Source organism: Anastrepha ludens, chromosome 4, assembly GCF_028408465.1.
Source record: "Anastrepha ludens isolate Willacy chromosome 4, idAnaLude1.1, whole genome shotgun sequence".
In the NCBI taxonomy this organism is placed as follows: Eukaryota; Metazoa; Arthropoda; class Insecta; order Diptera; family Tephritidae; genus Anastrepha; species Anastrepha ludens.
In genome coordinates, this window is record NC_071500.1 from 20092432 (window position 1) to 20110134 (window position 17703).

The 17703-nt window shown below is 36.7% G+C and overlaps 4 protein-coding genes across 5 annotated transcripts; 2 read left to right on the plus strand and 2 right to left on the minus strand.

Moving 5' to 3' along the window:
- Nucleotides 1–3: 3 nt before the first annotated feature.
- On the minus strand, nt 4–7705 carry LOC128860240 (iron-sulfur clusters transporter ABCB7, mitochondrial). 2 transcript variants are annotated; one of them, XM_054097628.1, is made up of 9 exons: nt 7463–7705; nt 5311–5440; nt 2738–2912; nt 2508–2671; nt 2278–2444; nt 2096–2206; nt 1231–2025; nt 882–1157; nt 4–791 (listed from the first exon to the last, which is right to left on the minus strand). In XM_054097628.1, the coding sequence occupies exons 1-9, from the start codon at nt 7601–7603 to the stop codon at nt 591–593; spliced, it is 2160 nt and encodes a 719-aa protein (XP_053953603.1). In that variant the 5' UTR covers nt 7604–7705; the 3' UTR covers nt 4–590. The 2 variants fall into 2 exon arrangements, with proteins under 2 accessions (XP_053953603.1, XP_053953604.1); XM_054097629.1 differs by having other exon boundaries at nt 5–791; nt 2738–2858; nt 7463–7704.
- On the minus strand, nt 5501–7552 carry LOC128860242 (SET domain-containing protein 4). Its single transcript, XM_054097632.1, has 2 exons — nt 7463–7552; nt 5501–7183 (listed from the first exon to the last, which is right to left on the minus strand). Exon 2 carries the CDS (start codon nt 6987–6989, stop codon nt 5643–5645), a length of 1347 nt encoding a protein of 448 aa, XP_053953607.1. The 5' UTR covers nt 6990–7183; nt 7463–7552; the 3' UTR covers nt 5501–5642.
- A 2315-nt stretch (nt 7706–10020) lies between the features above and the next one.
- Nucleotides 10021–10921, plus strand: LOC128860421 (uncharacterized). Its single transcript, XM_054097947.1, has 3 exons — nt 10021–10240; nt 10465–10681; nt 10740–10921. Exons 1-3 carry the CDS (start codon nt 10157–10159, stop codon nt 10769–10771), a joined length of 333 nt encoding a protein of 110 aa, XP_053953922.1. The 5' UTR covers nt 10021–10156; the 3' UTR covers nt 10772–10921.
- Nucleotides 10922–14297: 3376 nt separating this feature from the next.
- Nucleotides 14298–16674, plus strand: LOC128861110 (UBX domain-containing protein 4). The gene is made up of 5 exons (XM_054099010.1): nt 14298–14542; nt 14671–14805; nt 14864–15492; nt 15554–16209; nt 16265–16674. The coding sequence occupies exons 1-5, from the start codon at nt 14461–14463 to the stop codon at nt 16479–16481; spliced, it is 1719 nt and encodes a 572-aa protein (XP_053954985.1). The 5' UTR covers nt 14298–14460; the 3' UTR covers nt 16482–16674.
- The last annotated feature ends 1029 nt before the right edge of the window (nt 16675–17703 follow it).

Here is a 17703-nt window from a genome sequence, read left to right on the forward strand (position 1 = left end):
TTTTTCTTTTTTTTTGGTAACTTTAAATATATTTTGGTATTTCACTATTCACAATACAGCAGCGTGCCCTTTCACAGGAACCTTTTTAACAAAAATGTATGCGGGCCAGTGTGTCTTACAACCCTTCTCAACTTAAGTGTGCAACTACCTGCAAACTTTTCACTTTAAAACAAACAACTGCATTATATGCATATTATAGGTGTATGTGTGTGTAAATTAAGGTTCACAAATTTACATATGTATGCACTCAATACAAAGTCGGCAGTTAAAATGTCATGAGCTATTGGTATGAATTTCCTACTTGTGAACGTGGCAAAAAAAAATTGTTGCTTAAAGTCAACCTTACAAATTGACTTTGAATAACTTGGCTTGGTATGAAAGCAGGTGTGGGGATGTCAGTGTGTGTGTGTAATTTAAGAAAATACTTTAAATATATCTATGTACATAGATACTGACAATGACTCATTAAACTTAATTCCTGTTTGAATGAACAATAACTAAATTACATGACATTATACATAACTACCCAACGGCAGTCGGTGGTGTTTGACAAAAACATTTATGGATTAAGGTGCTCGATATATTTCGGATCAGAATTGTTGCGTTTGCGTTTCCCAGAGACGTGCGTAGAGACCATTTTTCTTCAAGAGCTCTGCGTGTTTGCCGCGTTCACCTACACGCCCATTTTCCAATACGAAAATTTCATCAGCATCCATGACGGTGGACAGCCGATGGGCAATGCATATGCTGGTGCGGCCAGCAGTGGCGCGTGAAAGTGCATTTAAAATATTCTTGAAAAGCAAAACAAAACACAAATTTTCAATTCAGTAAAATGCGCCACTGATGCAAAATTTGAAATTTGAATACTTAAACATACATACCTGTTCAGTAATAGAATCCAGACTGCTAGTCGCCTCGTCGAATATGAGGATTGGCGAGTTTTTGAGTATGGCGCGTGCAATGGCCACACGTTGCTTCTCACCACCCGATAGTTTTAAACCGCGTTCACCCACTTGAGTGTGATATTGCTTGGGCCAACGCATGATGGAGTCATGCAAATCGGCCATGCTCGCCGCTTTTTCTACCTCGTCTTGCGACTTATTCAAATTGCCGTAATGGATGTTGTGTTCAATAGTGTCGTGGAATAGTACCGAGTCCTGAACAGGTTTTGAAAAAAATTAAATTAATTAATAATAAAAACAATTATATTCGTTCAATTTAAACGCCCACCTGTGGCACTACAGCGATGGCACGTCGCAAGCTGTCTAAATCCACTTCACTGATATCTTGTCCGTTAATAAATATTTTACCAGCATTTGGCTCGAAGAAGCGAAATAGCAGACGCACCATTGATGATTTCCCTGAGCCAGAACCACCGACGAAAGCAATTGTTTTGCCCGCTGGTATGGTGAAGGACATATCTTTAAAGATGGGTTTTCCCGTCTCATACTCGAAACTGACATTCCTAAATTCAATCGATGCATTATTGGGGCCCACTGCCAAATGTGGTGCATTCGGCACTGAGGTAATGCGTGAATCCACACTCATTAGCGTAAACATCGATTGCATGTCCAGCAGCGCTTGACGCACTTCTCGATACACACTACCAAGGAAACCTAATGGTATGGAAAGCTGAAATAGCAAACCATTAACCATCACCAAATCGCCCACGGTCATATTGCCTTTTGCTATCTCATTAGCCGCTAACAACATAATCAAACTGAGCGCCGAACTGAAGATGACATTTTGACCGAAATTCAGCGCAGCCAAGCTAGTGCTCGTCTTTAAACTAGCCATTTCGTATTTCTTGAGCACATCATTGTATCGACCAGCTTCGAATTTCTCATTATTGAAATACTTAACAGTTTCGTAATTGATGAGCGAATCGACAGCTTTATTGCCAGCTTCATTCTCAGCCTGATTCATGTAGATACGGAATTTAGTGCGCCACTGCGTCACAGCTAGCGTGAATGCAGCGTAAACACCAACACATCCCATAGAAACGCCGGCGAAAGCCAAACCGCACTATAATAGAGATTTCACAAAAATTATATTGACAATGTGCACCTTTGCCAGTGTACGACGGACAGATTACCTTAGTGCCCAAGATGGTAGATACCAGCGCCAACTCGAATATTGTTGGCACAATATTGAATACCATAGCGCTGAGTACAAAGTTTATGCCACGCGAGCCGCGGTCAATAGTCTAGATAAGATCGGCATAGATTAGACAATGGTTAGACACTTTCCCACAAATACTACGTGGAGAGATTTTACCTTGGATAGGGCGCCGGTCTGCTTATTCAAATGGAATGCCAAATCCAAGTTATGTAAATGCAAAAATACGTTCGTTGCAATTTTACGTATGGAATGATGTGCTACCTTGGCGAAAACTGCATTGCGCAGCTCATTGAAGGCGGCGGCGCTGGCACGCGCTACGCCATCTAAAAGTATTTAGTAGATGATTTATATGCACGAGCTTATAAAGCGTAATATGATTTGATTACATCCAAGCAGCATGGCAGTGGCTACAGTCAACACTGTATCAGGTGGTGTGTCCATATTCAAGGTGTTCATCGTGTTCAGCGTATCGACGGCGCCCTTAAATAGAAACGGTACACAAACTGTCATCAATTTGGAGCCAACCAGGAGGCTCAAAGAGATAGCCACACTATGAGAAGTGAAAAATTAAATAAAATTAAATACTGTTTAAGTTAAAGAAGTCATTTTCCAGTACCGTTTCCGTACGAGCGCATCCTCCTTTGGCCAAATGTAGTGCATCATTGCATGCAACATATCTTTTGAGGTTACCTCCGGCGCGTCGAGTTTCCCCAGCGCACTGCCCCCATCAGTGCCGCCTATATGAACATGACAATTTCGTAGTGGATGTCGCTGTACTATTGTTGCTGGACCTGCAGGGAATTACTAAATTCAAAAGTAAGACCCCAACAAGGTCACACAACAACAGCAAGCGATTGATTGGTGATTAATGAAAACTAAAGGAAAAATGTTAGCGTAGTTAGCTGAACAAACGTAAGTTATATATGTATGTATATAGAAATATATGTATATACATTTCTTATTATAAAAACAAAAACAACCGAAAATAGAGGATGAAAAACAATACCAAAATAATTAGTTAATAATTGAAAAACAGTGAGTAAAGTAGTAGTGCGTCGCAGATTTGAACCAAGCAGGAAATAAAATATGATGCTATTAGCGGAAAATTATTTAAACAACAACAGTTTAGAAAATTATAATTTGATTTTATCATTTCTTTAAAGTCTTGAAACCAATATACGTGAGTCACACTCAAAATTGGACACCTCACATATAAAAACCAATTTATTTTCTACACTTTTACTAAGACATAAATTCAAGTTTTCTATATTTATTTATAAACCCACTTCGATGAAGATAAATATGCAAAAATTAAAATCGTTTTATTCGTAACTAAAAACAAAAAAAAATTCATTTCATAGGTTAGGCTCCTTCTTAGAAGGTTCACACTCAAAATGGGACACTTACTTTCTAGTTCAAATAAATTATGAGCACATATGAGCTAATATTTCGTGGATCTTCCTTTGTACTTTATTACTTCCTGTAAGCGACGTTACATACTTTCAACTAGTTTTTTGCTGTATGTGGGCTCGATTTTTTCCCATTCCTCCAATACTGCTTGCTTTAATTGCGACTTACTGCTCACGCACCGTGAGGCGAGCCTTTTTTTAAGTTCCCCCCACACATATGCTCAATAGGGTTCATGTCGGGAGACTGAGCACGAGTAGCTTATACTTTTGGGCAGTTGTAGAGTAACCAGTTTTTAGCGTTCCAGGACGTGTGCCTCGGATCGTTGTCCTGGTAAAACATAAAGTTACTACGAATCTCAAGTTTTTCAGCACTGGTATGAACATTTTGTTTTAATAGGTTAATGTACCCATTACTATCCAAGATTCCATCAATAATATGCACTTTTCCGACGCCAGCTCCCGACATGCAACCCCATATCATTATTGAGCCACCGCCGTACTTCACCGTCTTTTTAATATTCTTATCCTGCAATGCTTTTCCGTCCATTCTCCACACAAAACGCCTCCCGTCTGAACCAAACATATTAATTTTTGTTTCATCTCTGAATAAAACCTGCAATAAAAATAAATTATGTGGAGGCTTTGAAATAGCTAATTTTTTTTTTTTTTTTCAATTACCTTAGACCAAAAGTCAAATTCCTTATATTCATACTTTTTAGCGAACTGTAATCTAGCCTTTTGGTTCTTTTTCGAAATAGGTGGCTTTCGCCGGGGAACTCTTGCATAAAATTTGTTATTCTTAAGAAGTCGGCGAATAGTTTCTGCAGAAACTTCAACGTTCTTTTCCTCTTGGAGTTGTTTTTTTAGGTCTACGGCAGATATCTTAGGGTTTTGCTTTACTAATCGCAATATAAATCTGGAGTTTCGATCATCAATTTTCCTTCTGTTTGTTAAGTTACGTTTTTTGTCACACACGTTACCTCTTTCCCTATACCTTTTAATAATATTATGCACTGTAGACTTTTTTTTGCTAATTATTTCGCTAATCTCCCGAATGGACTTTCTGTTTTTGTAATTTCTTATAATAATTTCCCGCTCAGCAATTGTTGTTTGACGCATTTTGTAAAAACGATACCACTTAGTCGACATTTAATCAAACACTATGAAAAACAAGCGATTTACAATTTGAACTCAATATATAACGGTATTTCGCCGATGAATTCTAACTGTCCCATTTTGAGTGTGAGTAGCTCACATTGCATTTGTTGTATACTTATAATATACATATATTGTTATTGTTTGTGTTTGAAGGGGAGTTTGTTGTTATAATTGTACTTCTAATATGTTAGTATACATAAATAAATAGAAATGAATTTAAATATGTTTGTAGTTTCTTATTGGAGTTAAAAGTTTTCATATGAGTATAAAGCGTCCAATTTTGAGTGTGACTCACTGAAAGTCATAATTAAAATTTAGCGAACAAATTTTTTGTTAAAAAGTTATTTTTTTTTTTTGCAAAAGATACATGTAAGAATGCGTTTGTACACGTATATGAAATCGACATGCTCGTCCAAAGCGTATTTCAACATCAGACACGGTAAATGCGTCGGTAAATGACGTGTATTATAAGCGTCTTATTGTACATAGAATCTGTTACAGTAGCATAGCTTCTTAATTGACATCTGCTTTTACAAAGACAACGTTACCTTTTTTCTTATTAAACAATAAGCCGTTGTTCTCGTTGATGCGCTTAAACACTGTCTTACTAAATCTTAGTTACCTTTGGGAACTTTCTTGACCAGAACACCGCCAAGCAACTTGCTTCCGGGCGTCGGCGTAAAGGGAGTGATTTTCTTGTTTGGCGTGTTTGCAACATCATCGCTACCGGTTGCAGAACGACTGGAGCAGAACTGAAAAATATAAGTTTGCAAAATATCCATTCATCATACTAAATAAAACCACAAAAAAGATTATTTAAAAAAAACGACAAGTGGTTTATTGAAAACTAAACATAGAACTTATTCTTTAAGGCATACAACTTATTTTTAAAGACATACAACTTATTCTTTAAGACATACAACTTATTACTCAAGGCCTAACACCAGCTCTCTTTTAAGTGATTTTAGCTAAATATTCTTCTAAAAAACGTACACACTCTTCTAAATAACCTTTTGCCACCTTTCCGCATTCACTTAACGCGTGCAGTTTTTCCAAATCACCTATGAAAATTTTGTACTCCTTTATTTTAAACGCAACAAGTGATCGTACATCCTCTTCGACATTGGCCAGTTTCTCAGCTGCCCCAAAAGCTACCTGATTCAGTACATTCGCATAGCTACTCTGTTCGTGTAGTAGTAAATGCAGCACAACACACAAGTTATGTGAGGCTCCATCGTCCAAATGCACAAACATTTCATCATGCAAATTGTGATTGCGTATAAAGACGAATTTGTTGCGGTGCAACATTACACTCCTATATGTTTTATCTTGTTTCAAAAATTCCTCGACGTCTGTTAGTGAAAAAACGAAGTAATCATGTGGATTGTGCGGTATAAAAAAGCCATACTCGGTTAGTAATTTGTAATTCGATAGCGCGCCATAGCTAATAAACAGCTGTGAACGAGGCGGGAAAACAGATTTTGTGTTCTCTAAGGTCAAAACAAATTCTAATTGTTTGTTGGGGCCAGTTGGCAGCAAATCAGCACTCGTACTGACATCAACTGAATGATTGAAGAGGTCCAGAAACGGCGCCAGCGCCATATTTGGTTCATCGTTTAAAAGCGGTTGGAAAAAACATTTATCCGGTTTGAACAGACGACTAAATACATAAACGCTTCGTGTGTTCACAGCAAAATAAGCCCATTTGAATTCATCCAGCGTATAGATTTCATCAAAGTAAAATTGACCACAATAACTACATTGATTATTGAGGAAAATACTTTTTAGACACGCGTAACTTTCCCGTATGAGGCGATTTTGTTCAACTGTTTTTTCCAGAATTTCCTCTGGCAAACGCTGCAACTCAGCCTTTGGACAGAAATATGGGGTGCTAAAATATTTGGGTATGGAGTTTACATACATGTGTAAGTGAGAAGCTCCTTCCAAGTGTTTTTGATGCAGTATGTAGAGAGCAAGTAGCGCTTGAAAGGGTACTTTTTGGTCTTTATGGAATTTCGAAGCGTCGAATTGAGCTTTAAAGTGTGTTGCCTCTTCGAGTGTGGATATTGTTACTAAACATTTCAGCGGTAGGGTGATAAGTGCATCACCGACAGAGAACGTAGAGGTTTTAGAACAAATACCACGACCTGTTGTGGGAAAATTGCGTGCTGTAAGTTGATTGGAATTGCGCCAGCCTAACCAGCTCAGTTGATGAATTAACGGCGCCACTTTGTCCTCCTTGGCGTTAAATGTATTGCTAAGGCACTTTTTGCGCTGCCTTGCGCGTTTTGTGCGACCCATCTCTACGTTTATAAAACTTATTAATTTTTATTATTCAAGTTCAATCACTTTTCCGTCACTTAACATCAATCTATCTTGATGTGCTTGAGCTTTAATGCATACAGCGTTCGGGCGTAGTTGTTTTGGCCTTTTTATTTCGTATTTAGCTTAAGTTATAAAATATGTTGTGGCTGCTTTTAAGAAGTTTAATAATTCTGCAATGAGAAGTAGATAAAGGATAAAGAAATTTATATATTTGAGCCATTCTCATAATTTTATATTAACTTTTGCTATACGGAAGGCCAAAACAACACAAACTCAAGCACTGTTTGACTGACCACTCCAGAAGCACACTATCAGTAATAGCATATGGTTATGCTTACTCATGCTACGTACTTGTCTACAACAGTGCTTATATCAAATGTTATGAAATTTAGGGTAATCATATATTATGGCCTTGAGTTTTGCGAGTCTCAATAGAAAGAAATACTTACCAAATTAGCGGGGAATCGTCGTTGACCATGCACTTGAAGTATGCCTGAAGTGTTTCTAACTATGCTAGAGAATCGTCTATTTGCAAATGTTATTTGTTGCTGTTTACTGCAAAATCGCGCCAAGTTCACAAAGCCTGCCATAATTTAACAGACACACGTCGGTAAAGGTAATATCTTCACCCTTTGGCCCAAAATTGTCACTTCCACTTGCTATTACAAACTTTTTTGTAATTGACGTATCAGCTGTTTTAGCTTTGTTCGTTTTGAATAGAGCACAAGAAAATTCGTAACAATGCTGCCGTTTCAATATTTTCAATCCAAGTAGAATCCATGCGAAAATTAATTGAATCTCGTAGTGATGCCCATAAAGCGAAAATATTTAGATCTATGTTAGTAAAAAGATGGATTCAGCTGTATGTATATCAGAGACCTGCATGGCTCACTGTTTTCTTGAGTTGTTTATACGCTAAATTTCTTGCTCACATTCAGTCAATTGAACCAAAATATTTGGTCAAGTGCAGTCAGCTCATGCAGGCGAACGCGTAGTTCAGCTCAGTCAACACGTATGATCTAATGTCTTCGGCTCAAATCTAATCATTGAACAAAAAGCAGCATTGAATGAAATTAGCATCGGCCTTTGCGTTCAAACGATCAAACTTGTTCAAAGAAGTAATTGTCATTATTGTAAATAGCACATGTTCGAGCAAACGAGCGTTGGCGTACAATGTACGCTGTAAATTACGTTTCGTATTTGAAAGGATTAGTTGGTTTCAGCCGTTGTAAAATAATGTCAAACGATTATTATAAGTTTTAAGAACAAAAACAAAAATATGAAAATATAGTGTTTTTACTTTAAAATTTTGCTTTTACTTTGCTATCGTTACATGCAAAAACTCATGCGGGATCATACGTGTTCAAACCGGCTCATTTGGCTCTATAGCCCTTTTATTCTTGCTCAAAAAAATGAATGTACAGCCGAACGAGCAAATACCCGAAACGGCTGCCATGAAGACGATTGGTGATAACATCGGAGAGCTAAAACGCAGCACATGATTTGATTGAGCTGAAATAAAGAATGACAATAACTTATTTGAACAAGTTCGATCGTTTGAACGCAAAGGCCTGTTTTTTTGTTCAAGCGAAGCGTATGAATATTTTACACTCAACCGGTGCAGTTCTCTGATGTATATACGCTATGAGACTAATCAACAACAAAATACTTAAAATTCCAAAATCTGTTTGAAAACTATATCATTGCTAACAGTACTTTCTTTCCTTGTATCTAGACTTTGACGATGGTGATTGGGCTTGTGAGCATCTGCGAATGGCTGAACTGAGCCAACGGTGTGCTTAGGTACTCCAGAAGGTTCCCCTATGATGGAAAGACCAGCCTGGAGATGTCATACAAAGACAGCTACAATTTCTTCCGTGTTTTTAAATCAGATGCTTTGCCTCACTTGCTAAGCAACTTCCAGGTAGATCATCAACGTACGCAAATCCAGAAGCGTCTGTCGGCTCCCTGGTCAGAGTCTGATCCAAGTGGGGCGCCAGTTTTATCCCCACGGGGTAGTAAATATAAAATGCAACCTATCTCTGCCCATCCTTGTCTAATGTCAGCTCGGGCACTAAAATCTCCGGATATCTCGTGGGTATCCGCAATATCCAAATACCAGACTGCACAACCTCCCATCCAAAGACCAAATCGGATGATACTCCATGACAGAGGCCTGCGGTGGACAAAACCCGGGAACAAAAGATGAAATCGGGATAGAAAAGCTCAGTCAAGTTTCTTGAGAAGTTGAGCCCAAATAACCCAAATTCTCTTTTCACAAGGAATAAAGTGCTGAGAAAGATGCACGCATTAGGCGTCCGAAAATAAGAGAAGTGACATACTTTGAGTACGACGGCAGTTGAACGCGGAGTTTCCAAACAAGCTAGTCCGAAAAAGACTAGCCAGACTGAATGTCCCCTGCGAAAGCCGGAACAGCCTTCGAAGTCGAAAGCGTCAAATGGAAAAAAGCCTTCGGAAACGGAGACTGCCCTCGACTTGCGACCTTCAACTTGAAAAGCTGCAGCTTTGGCAAGGAAAACGGCAGACACATCGTCAAAAAGGCCGAGATCCGACGACAAGTAGGCGGCTGAGAACAAGCAAATGAAACCATTTTTAAGTTTAAACTCTCCGCGGGAACTAAAAGTAGCCATTATCGACCGTGGTCAGCCGGAAGGTTTAATCACAAACGAAAAGTTACTACTTGTAGAAGAGAAAATAATGAGATTTATTCTCACAGAGATCAAGTAAGGCTCTAATAAAAACGGAGTAATATTATATGTGATGATGATTTTGAGGCAATCAAATCGTAATTGACAGCGATTTAAAAGTGTCAAATCTGTAAAAATATTAAATTCAATAGAATTTTTTTATTTTGAACGTTTAGGAACTTTTTGAACATTTAGGAAACCACATTGAAATATTTCATGTGTGAACAAAATATAACATTCCGTTTACAAACAACTGGCAGCATTCTCAAATAAGAGTATGTTCAAAACAAAACTATAATCATATGAGAGAAATAGTCAACAACAAATAGCAGCGTCCATTTTGACAACTCCAGCATAGAAAATTTTGTGGAAATATTTTTCTGTAAAAATATTAATAAATATTTTTGTATCGCAATAATTTCAATTCAACAAAAAATGGAATCAACTATTAAAACTAAGAGATGCTCTGTGAAACTCAATAGGCTGTCGTATGTCGGCATTACTCCAGCAGAGGTACAGGTATGTATGTTCAAAGGTGTGCATTTGTTTACGATTTCCTTCGTAAGGCCTAATATAATATAGACTTTTGATTGAGCAACGACAGTAACTTTTAAAGACTTTTGTTCCTAACACTTTCTAATTCATAGGTATAAAAGGGACAAAGATTGCATTAATCTATGTGACACCTAACGTTTCTTAAATGTCATAAATGTAACTGCATAGCTACTTTGTTTTCTTTGCAGGAACAAATTTTGGACCAAAGAATACGTCGTTGTGCAGTACGTCTACAACGTTGCGCTGAAACTGCTATTTGCACAAAGGGGAAAACAGATGGTATTGTCGGTAAAGATGCAAAAATGCGTCGCTGTTGCATTCGTTTACCCAGGTTGAATTTAGTAAGAAGCGAGTTATCATCGCGCGCCGGATCTGTTACCAGTGCTCGAATTCTATCTGAATCAGGTAATAAGCTTTGTATTATATCTGTATATGAAAAGTGAAATTCTTATGTTATTTTCAGAGCTAGATGAATCCGAAATCGTGGATCACTAATCGTAATCACACTTACCAAATATACTGACAATTAAATAATGGAAATATTTACCTTTTTAATTTTCATTTAACCCAAACTTTATGAAAAGATATGTATATTATTTGATATGAATACAATATAAAATCAGCGCAAGTATTTAGCTAAATAAATTAGTAACTGTTATTACTTTAAGGTAAATATATTTACGGTTGCCGTAGCCAAATTATTGGTAAGTGACTACCATTCGGGAGAGCGTACGTTCGAAACAACAATATGATGAATGAATGAAAAAGTTTTTTTTTTTTTTTTAATTGTGGTCGGTCTTCGGCAGGCAATGGCAAACCTTCAAGTGTATTTCTGCCATGAAAAGTCTCGTCATCAAAACTATTTGCTGTTCGGAGTCGGCTTAAAACTGTAGGTCCCTCCAATTGTGGAACAGCATCAAGACGAACGCCACAAATACGAGGAGGAGCTCGGCCAAACACCTAACGTACGCACCAATTATTTATTTTTTAGGTATGTATATATACAACGGAAAAAATAATTTCGCCTTTAAAAGTTTTAAATCTCTAAATATTACCCAATAACGTGGGAGATCACCACGGCATATTGGGATCGCAGTTATACTGTGCCTTTACAAAGTTGTAAAGTGTATAAGTTGTAACTATTAGTTATTGAAATCATCAAGGTTCAGAAAAATCAAAGCTTAACCAATACTCTACCCGCGTCCAACAATGGTACTTGGACGGACTTTCTTGATGAGTGACAAATATGAGATGAACTTTCAAAAAAAGTTTCATACGTATGGTGTACAGAATAAATAGGGTACGCACGCCTTCCTACTACTCTAGTTTTCTTAATTTTGACAACCGATGTCGTCAGTACATAAAATAAGCAAACCTTTGTTGACTAGTTACTTGTTTGTGAGTATTGAGTAAATAAATTTGATTTAAAAAAGAGGTTGTCTGTAAAGTCGGTTGACTAGTTACTTGTTTGTGAGTATTGAGTAAATAAATTTGATTTAAAAAAGAGATTGTCTGTAAAGTCGGTTTACTGACGATAGTTTTACGTGACAACGAACGCCATAAGAAAATACTGATGGAATGGTTGCATTTTTCAAAAGAAATTTTATTTGTTTGATAGATATTTTGTATGGATATAGAGAAGGAGGTTAATGGAATCGCAATGGAATAGGTCAAGTTACATTTACACAAACGTGAAAAATAACGAAACATTTATCAAATTCATGAAAGATATGTTCAATTTCGATTGTGCATCAGACGTTAATAAGGCAACAACACTAAGCGGCAACATCATCGATTTGCCTTTTTCAAGACACTTTACACTCGAAATACCCCCTTTCATTTCCTACTTTTCCTATCATCGTCCTATTCTCAACAGAGAAATGGTTCATTACCAAGCACACAGGAAGAAGGCATATGCAAATACAAATATGTGAATCTATATACATATGCGCATATACATACATATATATGCTCACTCAAGTAGGAGAGAGCCAGATGTCGAACGTTGCCGAATGCGGGGGCCGATTGTGCTCTTTGTCCTTCGTCCCGCGCTTTCGCTTGCAGTTCAAGCAAGGTAACGAGGCATGAGCAAGATAACGACGATTGAGCAAGATAACGACAATTGAACAAGATAACGACACATTTTTTCGTGCGTGCAGCCGGCTAAATCGAATTATAAGACGTTATCACGTCAAAATTAAACAAAATAATAAAAATGAAGTGCCGAGCGTTGAAATGAGAAATAACGAATTATAACTCCACATCTACAATTTCCATAGATTATGTTAAAAAATCTCTGTTAAAACAGGAACTTCAGCTGGAGACGGCGAGTTTCACTGTTAAATCATATCTGTCTTACCCAATTTCCTGCTATCACTGTCTTAACAGCAGTTGTCACTTCATAATTTGACAACTCAATTTTCATTTAACCGCTCTGTAAGCTCAAATATACCGATGTGGGGTCCATTTCTATAAGAAATCGACAAAATTGTTCATAATGACGTCAGATGGATTCGATCCAAATCGCTCCATTAGTCGATAAAAAGTGTATCTGTAAGCATTAACCGACAAAATATGGAACAGTGAGAGAAATGGTATGCCAATCGACGAAGAATGGTTGAAATGAAATCAACAATTCTTCTGTGGCAACATTTGAGAAAAGTAAGCCTGTAAACCAAAATGTGTTAACAGAAATTTTAATATTAATAAATTACTATTTCTCTATACCAAATTCTTGTAAACGAAAATTAAATAGAATGTAAATACAATATATATATATATATATATATATATATTAAAAAAAACCCTCTAAATATAATAATCATTAATTTAAATAAGTACAGCTAGTTTGACAAGAAATTTGTAATGTAAGAATAATCGTGAATTGGGGGTCAAAACTGCAAACGTACGTAGATAAAGTGTAGCAAAGTAAGATGTCAGTATGTTCAAAGCTTTTTTGTGGTCAATTAAATTTATGCTCAATCCATTTCTTCTATGAAAGAATTCACTTTGACCCTATTTTGCTTAGGTATCATAATAGGTATCGGTTTTTAATTTAAATATTAATTCACAAAATATAACCTGGGATTAAGTTAAACAGGTTAGTTATAAACATAAATATGTACATACTATGTATGAAATATGTATGTTTACATTGTACATAAAATAAATTATTTACATTCAAATATTAATTTAAACTTATTTTTAAACCGTTTGCAATTTGCTTCCGTTTAAGTAAAAAAAATACTTTTTTGCTACCATGATTTCATATCTACCACATTCTGCCTTCTTAAATGCAACCTTTTATAATGAGTGTCAAAATCCTAATGTCACAAGTGAACAAATGCTTATGAGCTTATGTGCCAAGGCGAATTTATTACAGGTGACAGCAAACACATATAAGTAAAACCCTACATGTATTTGTTGTTGCGTTTGGTGCAACCCAAGGCGAATTTATTACAGGTGACAGCAAACACATATAAGTAAAACCCTACATGTATTTGTTGTTGCGTTTAGTCCAAGCATCACGTCAAAATCAGTAATCAAATGTAAATATACGAATGTAAACATACCAATACATACAAACAAAGCATATCATTTTGACGTAAGCCATACTTACGGCGAAAAATTCAGCTGGGTGAATGCTGTCACCTTAATAAATCCACCTTGGTGCAACCATCACGTCAAAATCAGCAAGCAAATGTAAACATACGAACGTAAACATACCAATACATACAAACAAAGCATATCATTTTGACAAAAGCCATACCTACGGTGAAAAATTCAGCTGGGTGAATGCTGTCACCTTAATAAATTCGCCTTGGTGCAACCATCACGTCAAAATCAGCAAGCAAATGTAAACATATGAATGTAAACATACCAATACATACAAACAAAGCATATCATTTTGACATAAGCCATACCTACGGTGAAAAATTCAGCTGGGTGAATGCTGTCACCTTAATAAATTCGCCTTGTTATGTGCTGTCAAAATTTATCTATTAAAATATATATTAAGCACATTAGTACGGCAGCACGGCTTTTCCAATAAGTCAATCGGCTGATCTGCTTTTTCGATATTTTACTTATTTCTAGAAGATTGAGAAGAAAATTTGCAGTTTTTATTTAAATTAAAATCAAACATTGAAAAATAATAGAAACGTTGAAAATATATTATATACAAAATGAACTGGTATAAAGGTAACATTGCAGAGGCAGTTGCTGAATCGAAGGTGAAGAATGCAATTTTCGTTGTTTATGTCGAAGGTGCGTAGGAATTCTTGACAGTGGGAGGAAAAGAAAATAAAAATACAGCTGACGGAACACGTCACTCCTGTCGATAATTCATATAAATTTTACATTTATGTATTTGTGTATTTTCTGCATATTCACAGGAAAAGATGAATCAACAACAAAACTTTCGAATTTCATTAATGATGAAAAAGTTCGAAGAATGTTGGAATCTGACGATTTTGTTGCCATAAAAATCGAAAGCGATAGCCAATCATATATGCAGTTTGCAACCATTTGTATGTTGTGCACTTTGAAAGCTCCCTATATACGAATTAATATATATATAATTTCCAGATCAAGTAGTGCCGGTGCCCTCAATTTTTTTCATTGGAAAGTCTGGTACACCTCTTGAAATTGGAACCGGCATTATTGCATCAGTAGAGGAGCTGGAAGAGAAAATTAATAAAGTTCTCATTACTTCCGGTCGTAGTACACCGTCTGTGTCATCTTCGACTTCTTTAATAGAAGCTGAGCAAAAAGCTCAAAGTGCAACTACTGTTAACAATGTAAAGAGCACCACAACAGAAGCAGAAGAAGCGCTTCCTGTGTCGCTCTCCAGTACAGACAAGTCACTCTCCACTACAAACAAGTCAGATACAGAAGTAGTTGATGAAGCAAAGCAGGAAGAACGGGATGAAATTGTGTGTGACGGCGACGTTTGTTACAAGAAACCGAAAGCGGGGAAGGAAATCACAGTTACGGACAAGGAAACCGAAATGTCCACTAATCAAGCTGTGCAAAATGAAGCAAATGCCAACGCACGATTGGAAGAGACCAGACAAAAAATGGAAGAACTAAGAAGAAAACGTATTGAGGAAGAAAAACAGTTGGAGAAAGAACGCGAGCTTAAGCGTAGGCAAGAAGGAAAAGTTATGCAAAATTTGCAACAATGGCAGCGTGAACAAGAATTAAAAGAACTAAAGGTTTGACAAAATCTTTGCAAATCTTTTTAATAATTTTTGAAATAAATTTTTTTTGTAAAAGGAAAACATTCGGCGTGAGAAACTCGAGGAGATGGCGGCGCGCGAAAGGATAAGGGTACAAATAGCCGCAGATCGAGCTGAACGCGCTCAAAAGTTTTCAATATCCGGTGATGCAACAGCGCCCACTGCAAATGTAGACAATCCAAATGCAGAGTCTGGAGCTAATAGTGGTGGTGGCCCTATCATTGCTCCTGACAGCACACGAATACAATTTCGTTTTCCGAGTGGTAACACTGCAACACATGTCTTTAATTGCCAGGATACTCTTAACAAACTACGCGAGTATGTGCGTATAGAATTACTGCCAGGCACAGGCATAAAGAACTTTACGTTAGCTACAACATACCCAAAACAAGAACTGAATGTCGAGAACGATGATCAAACGCTTGCCGAATTGAGTCTTTTTCCTAGTGCAGTCATATTGATCATTGGAAAGGAGAGTACAAGTAGTCCAGCAGCTATTATTGCCCGTTCTGGTGGGCTTTTGAATATTTTTACCACTTTAGTGATGTCTATACTTTCTCCGGTGTTTTCCATTTTCGGCTACTTTAAGAATATTGCTACAGGTGGTAGACGGGGAAATGATACTGATGCTGCTAGTAATATTGGTGCAACTAAGAGAGCAAACGACGGCAATGGAGCAGCACATGAAGATGCGTTAGTGCATGTGAAATAAATAAATTGTATAAAAATAACATAAATTTCTTTGTAGCGCAAAACGTCGGAATATGGAGCGTTTTGGAGGTGGTACTATTGCAGGTGCTGCCTTAGGTAACAGTGCGTCTACTTCAACCGACGCTGCTACAGAACAAGGGGAAACAAAACCCTATCGTCGTTATGGCGGTTCAAATATTCATCGCTTGACAGATCATAAAGATTCAGATGACGAAAACGCGACATGGAATGGTAATTCCACACAGCAACAATAGATGACAACAAACAAATTTATATTAGTGTAGAACCTATTCATAATTTAAATAACTATTATCTTTTCTCTTCATAAAACATATTATACGCATGCCGTTCAACAAATATTTTGGAGATATGGTCCATGTACTCTATTCCTTGAATGTGGTTTTAATATATTAATTTCCTCCTCGAAAGCATCGGAGTAAAAGCTAATTTATTTTTTAATGGATCTAAATACGCAAAATTATTTTGTTTAAATATTGCTGTAGTTGGGGAAAATATTTTCGAGTAATTTATGTCGAGCGAGACGCGAATTTATAAACATTTAGACAACTCAAAAGGGGAATCATATATCAAAGAAGATATGCGGCTAGCTGAAATTACGACAATTTTCAAAGCAAAATGTGGTTTACTGAGGCTAAATGCAACTACGTATGGAAATGCTCAGAAAATATGCACCCTCTGCAATTTAAACGAGGAAGAAAATATGCAACACTTCTTAGGAAGATATCCGGTACTGAAGGAGATCAGAACAAAATACCTAAACGCAGCGAAGCTAAATGAAGCAGAAGTAATAGATATACTTAATGGCCATAATTGGAAAAGACTAACTTGCTTGCTACTTTTGATTAATTTTTGAGTTGTGACAGACAACATTGTTATTGCCACAAATTTACTATTCCTTTCTTTATGTATTTATATATTTAAACGAATTATTGTAAAAATTATTGAAATGTGAGATGAAATATTTATAAATAAATAAAGAATTACTACTACTAATGTGTAGTTGGAAAAAAACATTTCAGTTATTTTATTTAACAGTATTTTATTTTTGGATCACAAACATCATCAAGAAATTTATTTCTGGAAACCTTAAAAAGTCATTGCTTATTCCGTACAATTACCAAGGCGAATCTATTAAAGGTAGTGTTGGTAAATCAGCTGATTTGTTTTTTTTTCGCTGTGTCCCTGTGGCTGTCAGCACAGAATAAAACAAGGCGAATTAATTTTTTGTTTTCTACTTTTCCAATACTTTGCCGTGACAATCAAACGTACAAAACATTGTTGTTGGTCTAGTGCCACCCCTTTATTTGGTACAACTAGCAGTGGTCAACCCTCTGCCAACTGTCAAGTCAAGTGCAACCCTGCATTGCTAATTAGAACATACACTGGAAATTTTGACATTTCCATGACACATGTTCGACAATACTACAACACGTTGTCACAGTTTTCCAAGGCGTT